This window comes from Oryctolagus cuniculus, chromosome 8, assembly GCF_964237555.1.
Source record: "Oryctolagus cuniculus chromosome 8, mOryCun1.1, whole genome shotgun sequence".
Taxonomy (NCBI): Eukaryota; Metazoa; Chordata; class Mammalia; order Lagomorpha; family Leporidae; genus Oryctolagus; species Oryctolagus cuniculus.
Window position 1 is genome coordinate 143,273,355 of NC_091439.1, and position 13,394 is coordinate 143,286,748.

The following is a 13,394-nucleotide window of genomic DNA, read 5'->3' on the forward strand; positions in this document are numbered from 1 at the left end:
AGAGGAAGAGTTACCTAGTGCTGGAACACAAATCAGTTAAGTTTGTTTTCAAATTGTTAGAGTGATGGAGTTCTTAATACCTTTGAGAAGCTGAATTGGATTCTGGAATAGGATAAGGAATGTGTGAAGAAAAGAATCTACTGGAGGCTCATTTATTTTTTAAGATTATTTATTTGAAAGGTGGACTTGCAGAGATTGGGAGAGACAGGGCGACAAAAGGACATATCTTCTATCTACTGTTCATTCCCCAAATGCCCACAATGGCTGGGACTGGGCCAGGCCAAAGCCAGGAGCCTGGGACTCCATGGGTCTCCCACATTGGTGGAAGGGTCCAAATACTCAGGCCATTTTCACTGCTCTTTCAATCAGATTAGCAGGGAACTAGATTGGAAGTGGAGCAGCAAGGACTCAAGTCCTCTATTTACATGGGATGCCAGCATTGATGGTGGAGGCTTAGCCTGCTGGATCACAATTCTGGTGACTATTGCAGGTTCTGAAGCAAATCTCTAAGCATTTTTCTCAGTGAGTCACAAATGCAGATTGTACTGCAGACATTCCCAGGTTCTCTTTTTGGGCAAATAATTCCATTGCTTTCACTTTAATTATGTATAATGTTATTTCAAATGTTTATCATTTGAATGTTTTGGGCAAGTATTTCCATTGCTTTCACTTTGATTAGGTATAATGTTATTTCAATTGTTTATCAGTAGAATAATCATAGATAAGGGCAAAAGCTAATTTGTATTCTTTGTCTTACCTGTATTTTCTCTCTTACTTAAAAATATTTATTAGCTTGATAGAGAAAAAACTTGATGGACTGAGAGAGAGAGAGAGCTTTGTCACATTAATTCACTTCCTAGATAACCATACTAAACAGGTGGGACAGGACTGAAGCCAGGATTGAGGAATGGAATCTAGGCCTCCTTCATTGGTGACATCACCATTGCTTCCCCAGGTTTTCATTAACTGGGAGCTAGAAACTAGAGCTGGCAATGGAAATCATAGGCACTCTGAGGTGGCATCATAAACAACACTACACTAAATGTCTGCCCTGTCATTTAATATATTTTTTCTCTGACATTTTGGAACTGATATGCATGGTGTTTTCCTGGAAACTGTTTTCTGTTCATTCCCATTGTAGTTTCACTGATGGTTTCTTGCCTTTTTTTCTCAATGCTTCTACATACTTCTCCTTTAACATTGCCCAGTCAAGAGTCAGTATTGCCCCTCTTCTAGCCTGCTGTGCAATTCCCCTTGAATGATGTGGCCTTTGTGATTTGAACCTCCTGTTTCCCTTCAGCTTGGACATTTCTCACAGCCTGTAGATCATGGGTTTGACTCTGTTGAATGCTCTGTGTGGCTTTCTAAACACTCAACAAGCCTAATGTGAAACCTTAGCCTTCCTTTTCTCCTTCATATCCATACACAACTGTCAGTGTTTATTTTGTGACAGAGTTAACATGTTGACTGGAAGTGTATTATTATAGGTGATGACAGCATTTGAAGACCTGGCTGTGTACTTTACGTGGGAGGAATGGCAGAAAATGAACAATGCTCAGAAAATCCTGTACAGAGATGTGATGCTGGAGACCTACAGCAACCTGTTCTCCTTGGGTGAGTGACACCCATCACACGCCCAGTGATAACATTTTCTTGCTATTTGACAAATAAGGGAACACTTTATAATGTTTAATATTGGGCAGGATTAGAATGTGAGTCCAGGAATAATCTGAATATCTATCATCTAACAAAAGATTGAAGTTGGAACATTTGTTGCATAGCTCCTGAACCAAGCTGTAGTCCTTTAAATAACCCAAGATGGTGATTTCACAAAGTCTTACTTTGTTTCCATTAATAGGGCACTGCATTACCAAGCCTGACTTGATCTTCAAGTTGGAGCAAGGAGAAGAGCCATGGATGTTGGACGAATGCTTGAATCAGAGCCTTCCAGGTCAGTCTGCACATAACAGACAGGGTGGCCAAGGCAGAGTGTGCAGATGTTGACTGGTGTTCTTTCCATGAATTTTTCTCAATCCTTACTCCTGATGACAGCTGGTTTTGTGTATCAGACAAAGGCATTTACAGATACCAGTATCTTTCTAACTTTTGTTCTTAGTGAAGATGTTCTTTGATTAAAAAAAAAATCCAGTCATTTTCTGATGTTACTAAGGCTTTTATCTAGGTTTGATACATTCCCCCAATTCTAACTTGTCCTTCTCTACACATTCATACCTTTTCCTTCATGCACTTATTAGTTCCTTCAGTGCTTGTTAATTAGGCAACATACAGAAACTTATTTTTTTAAGATTAATTTTTCTTTTTTTTTTTTTTTGACAGGCAGAGTGGACAGTGAGACAGAGAGAGGGAGAAAGGTCTTCCTTTTGCCATTGGTTCACCTTCCAATGGCCACCATGGCCAGTGTGCTGTGGCTGGCACACTGTGCTGATCCAAAGCCAGGAGCCAGGTGCTTCTCCTGCTCTCCCATGTGGGTTCAGAGCCCAAGGACCTGGGCCATCCTCCACTGCACTCCTGGGCCACAGCAGAGAGCTGGCCTGGAAGAGGGGTGACCGGGACATAATCTGGCACCCCGACCAGGACTCGAACCTGGTGTGCCAGTGCTGTAGGCAGAGGATTAGCCTATTGAGCTGCCACACCAGCCTGTTTCTGTTTTTTTTTAAAGATTTATTTATTTATTTGAAAGTCAGAGAGAGAGAAGAAGGAGAGGCTGAGAGAGAGGTCTTCCATCCACTGGTTCACTTCCCAACTGGCTGTCATGGCTGGAGCTGTACTGATCTGAAGCTAGGAGCCAGGAGCTTCTTCTAGGTCTCCCATATGGGTACAGGGGTCCAAGGACTTGGGCCATCTTCTACTGCTTTCCCAGGCCATAGCAGAGTGCTGGATCAGAAGTGGAGCAGCTAGGACTTAAACTGGTGCCCATAAGTGATGTTGGCACTGCAGGTGGTGGCTTTACCTGCTATGCCACAATGCCAGCCCCCAGAAACTTATTTCTAACTCATTGCTCAGATTGAATTCCTAGTCATGATTTTGCCCAGGCATAGAACTTGCTCAGGACTGAATCAATAAATGTGAACTCTCTCTTTCTTAGTCTCTTTCTTTTTTTTTCCTCTGTGCCTCTCAAACAAATAAGAAAATTATAGTCTGTTGGAAACATTTGAGGAGTGAGCCTACAGTTGGCAAACCTCTTTTTCAGTCTGTCTTTATCTCTCATTCTGTCTCTCTGACTCTCAAGTAAGTAAATAAGTAAATGCTAAAAGATGGTCATGTGGCTGGTGCTGTGGCACAGTGAATTAACACCCTAGCCTGAAGCACCAGCATCCCATATGGGCACCAGTTCAGGACCCAGTTGATCCACTTTCGATCTAGCTCTTGGCTATGGCCTGGGAAAGCAGTAGACGTCCTTGGACCCTTGCACCTGAGGGAGACCCAGAAGCAGCTCCTGGCTCCTGGCTTCAGATCAGCACAGTTCTGGCCGTTGTGGCCAATTGGGGAGTGAACCATTGGATCAAGACCTTACTCTCTCTTTGCCTGTCCTCTCTCTGTGTAACTCTGACTTTCAAATAAATAAATAAATCTTTAAAAATAAAAGATGGTCATGAGTAAGCCTCTGTGCAGTGACATCAGAAATTATGAAGCTAGGAATGACACTGTGGTGCAGCGGGTTAAAGCTCCAGCCTGCAACACTAGCATTGCATATGGGGGCCAGTTCCAGTCCCAGATAGTCCTCTTCTAACCCAGCTCTCTGCTAATGCACCTGAGAAAAGAGCAGAGGTTGGCCCAAGTCTTTGGCCTCCTGTACCCGTGTGGGAGACAAGAAAGACACTCCTGGCTCCTAACTTCATTTTGACCCAGCATTGGTTGTTGTGCCCATATGGGGACTGAACCAGCAGATGGAAGACTTCTCTCTATCTCTCTCTCTATAATTCTAGCTTTCAAATAAATAAAGTAAATCTTTGAAAAAAAGAAATCATAAACTAAGCATAAACTTATAAAACATGAAAATAAGTGATCCTAGACTCACCAAGAAAGTAATGAGATTTTGAGACCCAAGGTCAAGTAGCCTCGTGGGGTTATGTTGAGTGGCTCAGATTTCTTGAAGGGTGGAGTTTGAAGTATGATTTCTCTCTTATTTTTCAGTATCATTGAGAAATAAGCAAACAAAAAGATAAGAAAAGCATAGGAAATGAAGCTTTCAGTGAAAATAGGAGGCAACTGATCAAAAGCCTCCAGAAATTCAAATTATCACACAGGAATGCTTCTAGAAAGAATTTAGAGGAGGTAACCAGCACTGATGATTTCAGAATGAGTTAGAAAACACTTTTCAAAGAAGATGAGCACATCCCGGTTTGCAGAAACAAATTCTTCAAACTGATTGGGAGTGTTTAACTAAAGTGGTATATTGGGAATTTTCTGTTCCTGTTGTACTTCTGAGAAGCTGAAGGTGTTGGGTGTCCTTAGGAATTTGGGGAAGCTGTCATAGAGTAGAGACAAAGTAGTTTTTCATTTGAAAAATCCCACAAATGATGTTTACCTAGGAAGACTGAGCATGAGACACTCAGACATTCAAATCATACTCTTTAAATGTTGTCCTGCTTGAAGTGCAGGCACATTTCACTCTTCTCCACCTGCAAGTAAATGATCAGTGAAACTTTTTCATGTTTATGGTTGAGATATCAGAGAAGCAAAAAGCATACAATTTTTATAAAAATAAACTGGAGAAAAAGCACAGGGAGAAAAATGGTTGCTAGGTAGTGGGTGACTATTTTTATTAAATATTTGTCCATTCTTTAAAATATTTTATAGTTATTTCATCTTTGTGAAAAGCAGAGTGATAGTGAGAGAAGAGAGAGAGAGAAAGAAGTCCTCTATTAGCTCACTTCCCAGATGCCTGCAACACTTAGGTCTAACTAGTCTGAAGCCAAAACTCTAGAATCCCTCTAGTCTTCCCTGGTTTCTCACAGGTTCCCAGGCACATGAACCATTATTTGGTTCCTTCCAGTTTACATAGGCAGAGAGCTGTACTGAAAGCAGAGTAGCCAGGGCTCAAACTGACACTGTTTTGAGACGCAGGCATCCCACACACCATAGCACAAATGTCATTCTACCATCCTTGACAATTTCCCATAGTAAAAAGGATCATGTTTGAACATTGGGAAACCTCATGGTATATTAATGTATTAAGGAGAAAAACCATATAATGGTCACAAATAAGTACCTCATACTGATTTTGTGAAAATCTTATGCCACTTGGATAACAAGTAACTTCATTCCCTTTACATGAGTATGCCAGGAGAAACAGTTACATGTGATTCAGTGACATGATTGCTTTTTCTCATTTCAGTGGTCATGAAAAGGGATGACCTGATTAGGATCAACCAGCAAAGTCAGGACAAAAATCTGAATCAGGATTTTATGAAAAATAACAAGACATCAGCTCTCAAGAGAATAGAATTAAGAAAAACACTTAGTTTAAATTCAATCCATGTTCCAACACTGATTATTAAAAAGGGAATCTATTCAGGACTGAAGCCTGAGGAATGCAATAAATGTCACACTGTGTATCCCCCCAGTGGGCCTGATCAACTACAGGCTGGAGAGAAATTTGATAACACTAAGATACCTGGAAAATCTCTCCAGTTCTGTGAGCCTCTTAGTCAGCATGACAAGATTCACATCATGAAGCAGCCATTTGGACCCACTGGACAAGCAACAGTCTTCACAAGAAAGATGTTCTGTAAATCTGAGAGGGTTCATATGGCAGAAAACTGTAATAAATCAACTGTCACTTTTGGAAAAGCAACGCAAATAGAAAAAGCTATCCATGACAATTCTAGCCTCAATATGCATCAACAAACTCACACAAGAAAGAAATTTTATAAGTACATTATGTATGTTGAACCTGTCATTCACCAGTCACATCTTGCAATAAATCAGAGACTAAATACAAGGGAAAAACTTTACACGTATAAACCTTGTGGAAAATCACTCAGTTTTAATTCACCTTCTGAATGTAATGACTGTGGAAAAGCCTTTGGACAAAAGTCAGTCCTCAGGAAACAACACAAAATTCACACAGGGGAGAAACCTCATGAATGTAGTGACTGTGGAAAAGCCTTTACACAAAAGTCATACCTCATAAACCATCAGCAAATTCACACCAGAGAGAAACCTCATAAATGCCTTCAATGTGGAAAAGGCTTTCTGTGGAAGTCACACCTCACCATACACCAGAGAATTCACACAGGGGAGAAACCTCATAAATGCGATGACTGTGGAAAAGCCTTTAGACAAAAGTCACACCTCATCGTACACCAGAGAATTCACACAGGGGTAAAACCTCATAAATGTAATGACTGTGGAATAGCCTTTGGAGGAAAGTCAGAACTCATCATACACCAGAGAATTCACACAGGGGAGAAACCTCATAAATGTAATGACTGTGGAAAAGCCTTTGAACAAAAGTCAGAACTCATCATACACCAGCGAATTCACACAGGGGAGAAACCTCATAAATGTAATGACTGTGGAAAAGCCTTTGGACGAAAGTCAAACCTCATCATACACTATCTAATTCACACAGGGGAGAAACCTCATAAATGCAATGACTGTGGAAAAGCCTTCGGACAAAAGTCAGAACTCATCAGACACCAGCGAATTCACACAGGGGAGAAACCTCATAAATGTAATGACTGTGGAAAAGCCTTTACACAAAAGTCAAACCTCCTCTTACATCAGCGAATTCACACAGGGGAGAAACCTCATAAATGCAATGACTGTGGAAAAGCCTTTAGACGAACGTCAGACCTCATCATACACCAGCGAATTCACACAGGGGAGAAACCTCATAAATGTAATGACTGTGGAAAAGCCTTTGGACAAAAGTCAGGCCTCTGGAAACATCAGCGAATTCACACAGGGGAGAAACCTCATAAATGCAATGACTGTGGAAAAGCCTTTGGACAAAAGTCAGAACTCATCAGACACCAGCGAATTCACACAGGGGAGAAACCTCATAAATGTAATGACTGTGGAAAAGCCTTTGGACAAAAGTCAAACCTCATCATACACCATCTAATTCACACAGGGGAGAAACCTCATAAATGTAATGACTGTGGAAAAGCCTTTAGACAAAAGTCGGACCTCATCATACACCAGCGAATTCACACAGGGGAGAAACCTCATAAATGTAATGACTGTGGAAAAGTCTTTGGACAAAAGTCAAACCTCATCATACACCAGAGAATTCACACAGGGGAGAAACCTCATAAATGTAATGTCTGTGGAAAAGCCTTTAGACGAAAGTCGGTCCTCATCATACACCAGCGAATTCACACAGGGGAGAAACCTCATATGTGTAATGACTGTGGAAAAGCCTTTGGACAAAAGTCAGAACTCATCACACACCAGCGAATTCACACAGGTGAGAAACCTCATAAATGTAATGACTGTGGAAAAGCCTTTACACAAAAGTCACACTTCATCATACACCAGCGAATTCACACAGGGGAAAAAACTCATAAATGTAATGACTATGGAAAAGCCTTTACACAAAAGCCATACCTCATAAACCATCAGCAAATTCACACCGGAGAGAAACCTCATAAATGCCTCCAATGTGGAAAAGGCTTTCTGTGGAAGTCAGACCTCATAGTACACCAGAGAATTCACACAGGAGAGAAACCTCATAAGTGCAATGACTGTGGAAAAGCCTTTGGACGAAAGTCACACCTCATCATACACCAGAGAATTCACACAGGGGAGAAACCTCAAATGTAATGACTGTGGAAAAGCCTTTGGACAAAAGTCAGATCTCATCATACACCAGCGAATTCACACAGGGGAGAAACCTCATAAATGTAATGACTGTGGAAAAGCCTTTGGACAAAAGTCACACCTCATCATACACCAGCGAATTCACACAGGGGAGAAACCTCATAAATGTAATGACTGTGGAAAAGCCTTTGGACAAAAGTCACACCTCATCGTACACCAGCAAATTCACACAGGGGAGAAACCTCATAAATGTAATGACTGTGGAAAAGCCTTTGGACGAAAGTCTGACCTCATCATACACCAGCAAATTCACACAGGGGAGAAACCTCATAAATGTAATGACTGTGGAAAAGCCTTTGGACAAAAGTCAGGCCTCTGGAAACATCAGCGAATTCACACAGGGGAGAAACCTCATAAACGTAATGTCTCTGGAAAAGCCTTTAGACGAACGTCAGACCTCATTATACACCAGAAAATTCACGCAGGGGAGAAACCTCATAAATGTAGTGACTGTGGAAAAGCCTTTGGACTAAAGGCAAACTTCATCATACACCATCAAATTCACACAGGGGAGAAACCTCATGAATGTAATGACTGTGGAAAAGCCTTTGGACTCAAGTGATAGCTCATATTACATTAGAGAATTCACAAAGGGCAGAAACCTCATTAATGTAATGACTGTGGAAAAGCCTTTGGACAAAAGTTAAACCTCATAATGCACCAGAGAATGCACACAGTATTGAAACTTCATGAGTGTAATGACTGTGGAAAAACTTAAATTCCAACTCCAAATGCATCAGAGGATTCACCCAGGGAAATAACCTTATAAATGTAATGACTGCAGAAAAGCCTTTTTTTCTATAAGTTATACTCATATCAAAACCATTCACACAGGGCAGAAACCTTGTGAATCTAGTAAGTGTGGAAAAGCTTTTATAAATCATATGTTATAAATCATAGTTCATGTCACACCAGAGAATTCACACTTGGGAGAAACTTTATGAATGCAATGACTGTAGAAAAGCGCTTGGCAGTAAGTCACATCTCAGAATGCATCAGAAAATTCACATGAAGAGAAGCCTTTTGGACATAATGACTTGGAAAGCTTTTTCCCATAATTCAGCCTTCATTGCACATCATCTAATTCATATGGGGGAAAACACTTTGGATATAATGCATATGGAAAAGCCTTTATCCATAAGTAACACCTCATAAAACATTAGTATTCACATGGGGGAGAAACCTTATGAATGGAATGATTGTTGGAAAACTCTGCCAAAATCATACAATATAACATCAGAGAATTTAGTACATGGTGTAAATCTTGTAATAAATGTGGGAAAGCCTTTTGTCAGAAGGAATACCTCATAACATGTAGATCAAACAAGGGAGAGAACTTAAGAATATAATGAATGTGAAGGACTTTTTCCAAAATCAACATAACCATGTGACGGAGCCTTTTGCTGGAAATTACATCCCATACAATAGGCATTCCCATAAGGAAGAAAGGTTGGGACCAGCGCTGTGGCACAGTAGGTTAAAGCCCTGGCCTGAAATGCCAGCATACCATGTGGGCACTGGTTCTAGTCCCAGTTGCTCCTCTTCTGATCCAGCTCTCTGCTATGGCCTGGGAAAGCAGTAGAAGATGGCCTTGCACCCACATGGGAGACCCAGAAGAAGCTCCTGACTCCTGGCTTTGGATCCCTGCAGCTCCAGCCATTGCATCCAATTGGGGAGTGAACTAGTGAATGGAAGACCTCTTTCTGCTTCTCTGTCTCTAACTCTTTCAAATAAATAAAGTAAATTGTTAAAAAATGAAGAAGTTCAGAAATATTATTAGTGTGACAAAAAGCCATTTGTCAGAAATGGCATTATACATCAGAAAATTCACACAAGGTGTTTCTTAGGAGTGTAATGAATGTGGAAGTATATTTTCATAGAATTCTGGCTTGCATAAATATGCAACTCAAAAAAGGTGATATCCTTCAAGTGCAATAGACCTCTAAAAACCATAGCCAGAAATTAAACATCAGGCCGGAGCCATGGATCAATAGGTTAACCCTCCACCTGCTATGCTGGCATCCCATATGGGTGCCAGTTCTAGTCCCAGCTGCCCCTCTTCAATCCAGCTCTCTACTGTGGCCTGGGAAAGCAGTAGAAGACAGCCCAAGTGCTTGGGCCTCTGCACCCACGTGGAAGACCAGGAAGAAGCACCTGGCTCCTGGCTTCAGATCAGTGCAGCTCTGGCCATTGTGGCCATTTGAGGAGTGAACCAACAGAAGGAAGACCTTTATCTCTGTCTCTCTCACTGTCTATAAGTCTACCTGTTAAATAAATAAAAAATTTAAAAAGAAAAACAAGAAATTATACATCAACTAACACCAGAGAATTCATAGAGTAAAATGTCAATTTAATGAATGTGAAAAAATTTTTCTGCCATTAATCAATTCACATGAAGAGACTCCAAAGTGAGAAAACATACATGCATATAAAAGTCATGTACCATACGTCACCTCTCAATGGTTACCTGACAACTCACAAAAAAAAAATCCTATGACTGTATTGTAATGGGAAATACCTTTATTATTAGGCAAACTTCCACAAAACATAGCAAGATTACAGAGAGAAGTCCCTGAAATATAATTTGTCTGGAAGAATTCTTTGGTGGAATCACACCTTAGTGAGTATTGGGCAGTTTTCATGATGAATTGTGACAGAGAGTGGTAACTGTTTTTCAGAAATTTTTCTCTCATACAACCTGAACTTTTGGTTTCTCATTATTGTGAGTGGGATCAAGTATACAAACTGAACTGTGCTCTCTTGTGTAAATTTTGTTAATAAATATTTAAAAGTTGAGTAACAGTTATTTCAACAGTTATTTGGAATACCATCTTCATGAATTACAGTTATTTGTTTTATAGCTGCTTTTTTGGCCACCCAGGATTCTTTCCCCACATTATTGTAGTGCAAGCCAGTGATGTGACCATAGGCATATCAAGTGACACATGTTCCAGCCATAATAGTGTACCCTGGCTCTGGATAATAAGTGTTGTGTGCAACACAAGGGAATGAGTGTGTGGTGACATATATACCCATGAGAAATTTCAACTTATCTGTGTGCACATCTGGATTAGACTCCACTACCCAAGGTCTATTTGAATATGCAAGTAGATGTTGCCACACACATTACCCTCAATCTTTAAAGGGACAACCTCAAACCCTATAAGTTGCCACACTCATCTGAATTTTCCTGTATTACTGAGTGCATAATGCCTTTTTCATTCATGATGCCACTTTTCCATGCTTTTTCATTCTATTCCTAATTGCATTGAGACAAGAACATGGAATGAAGTCTATCCATGTGGTACCCATTGCAATAGAGAAGCAGGAGCATAAATGTAGTATTTTTTTAAAAAGATTCATTTATTTGAAAGTCAGAGTTATAGAGAAACAGCAGAAGCAGAGAGAGAGAATTTTCCATCCAATGGTTCACCCCTAATTGGCCACAATGGCCAGAACTGTGCTGATCCAAAACCAGGAGCTTCCTCCAGATCTCCCATGTAGGTGCAGGGACCCAAGCACTTGGGCCTTCTACTATTTCCCAGGCCATAGCAGATAGCTAGATTGGAAGTGGAGCAGCTGGGTCTTGAACCAGCACCCATATGGGATGCCAGCACTTCAGGTCAGGGCATTAACCTGCTGTGACACAGTGCTGGCCCCTGTAGTACACTTTTGTATTAATTTAATTTATAATTTTTTATAACCTTTTTTTGTTGCATTATTCCCTGCTCCTGCAGGTGACCCTCATTTTTATTGAAAATGTGTGTTTTTATTCCTTCTGATTTACAAAGTCCTTTCTGGATTAATATAAATCTGATTTACATTCAGTTAGTTCCTCAGGATACCCACAGGAGGAACACTTTTCCTAGGTTGCTTGGCTATCCCATGATAACAGGGCTACAAATGCTATGATGCATCTAGCTGCAGTAGCTCTTTTATTTCCCATCTAGATATTAGCTGTGCAACTAATCCATTCCAGCTCCATTACTACCCATAGGAAATAGCTCTTCATCCCTGTTTAAGTCCCCACAGCTTCTTACAAGTGTTCATCAAATTAAATCTTATTATAAACAGATTTAATAGAAAATGAATGATGTAGCCGCTGGTAGTTTCAGTGAGGTTGAATGATTTGCTGGACTGCTGTTTTGTCTGGGTTATCTTTCATATTACTTAGAACTAATTTTTCACAATATTACTTGCCTGAGCACTTTTTCCTATGCTCCCAGCTAAACAGGTGTTTGAAGACTAGATTTAATGTTAATTCTCGCTAAGGACAGAGGTCCCACATTGAGAGCACAGATCCTTATGTGGTCCTTGGGACATAGTGAATAGTATACCCACTTGATTTAGTACTCAGGCACTGGTCTCCATTGAAGAGAAGAACTGAGCTGAACAGAATATAACTCCCTTCTGATTAAAAAAAGAGATTTACTATGCCAAACCTGGGTGTGTCACCTTAGGCATACCCTTTACCCTTGAAAACTGAACAGAGCTCTCTGGCCACACCCACTACAAGCCTCTAGAGATTCAGTGAAAGCAGAAAGTCCATTTATCTACAGTTATAATACAATGATAAAAACTGCCAGGAAAAAAAAAAAAAAAAGACGAGTATTTCCACAAATGCGAAATGCAAGAATCCAAGAAGCAAGAATAAGGAAAACATCATCATGCTCCCAAAAGAACATGACATTTCAATACTAGGTCATGAAGATGATGAGAGAAGAAATGCAAGAAATAGAACTCAAAAATTTGGTCATAACATTACATAGAAGTAATCAAAGGAAATGCACAAACTACTGAAATCCATGAAGGACATGAAAGAAGATCTCTCCCACGAAGTAGAAATTATCAGGAGGAATCAAGATGAAATGAAGAACTCAACAGAACATGAAACTGAGATATTGAAAAGAAATCAAAATGAAATGAAGATTTCAATACAACAAGTAAAAAATGCAGTGGAGATCCTTAAAAATAGAATCAGTGAGGCAGAAGAGAGAATACCAGACTTAGTAGACAGAGTACAGGAAAGTATGCAGTCAAACCAAACACAAGAACAGGAGATTAGAAATCTAAAAAAGACTGTTGGGAATCTACAGGATACTATAAAAAAAAATAAGACCAACATTCTGGTTCTAGAAGTTGCTGCAGGCATGGTGAGAGAGAAAGGATTAGAAAGCATTTTTAGTGAAATACTAGCAGAAAACTTTCTGGGTTTGGAAAAAGAAAGAGACATCCAAGTACAGGAAGCACACAGAACTTTGAATAGACATGATCAGAAAACATCCTTGCCATGACACATTGTAATCAAACCGCCACAGTGAAACAAAAAGAAGATTATAAAATGCATAAGAGAGAAACATCAGATTACTCTCAGAGGATCTCCAATTAGACTCACAGCAGACTTCTCATCAGAAACCCTGCAGGCTAAGAGAAAATGGCAAAATCTAGCCCAAGTTCTAAGAGAATAAAGCTGTCATCCCAGATTATTATACCCTGCAAAGCTCTCATTTGTGAATGAAGGTGAAATAAAGACCTTTCATAAC

General features: G+C 40.1%; 1 protein-coding gene across 1 annotated transcript; it reads left to right on the forward strand.

Annotated features, from left to right (window-relative positions):
* Window positions 1-1,070: 1,070 nt before the first annotated feature.
* LOC100342684 (zinc finger protein 585A-like) lies at window positions 1,071-9,581 on the forward strand. Its single transcript, XM_070047299.1, is given in 4 exon segments — window positions 1,071-1,614; window positions 1,859-1,951; window positions 5,360-7,784; window positions 7,786-9,581. Coding segments are annotated over 4 exon segments (3,270 nt in total). The 5' UTR covers window positions 1,071-1,490; the 3' UTR covers window positions 8,414-9,581.
* The last annotated feature ends 3,813 nt before the right edge of the window (window positions 9,582-13,394 follow it).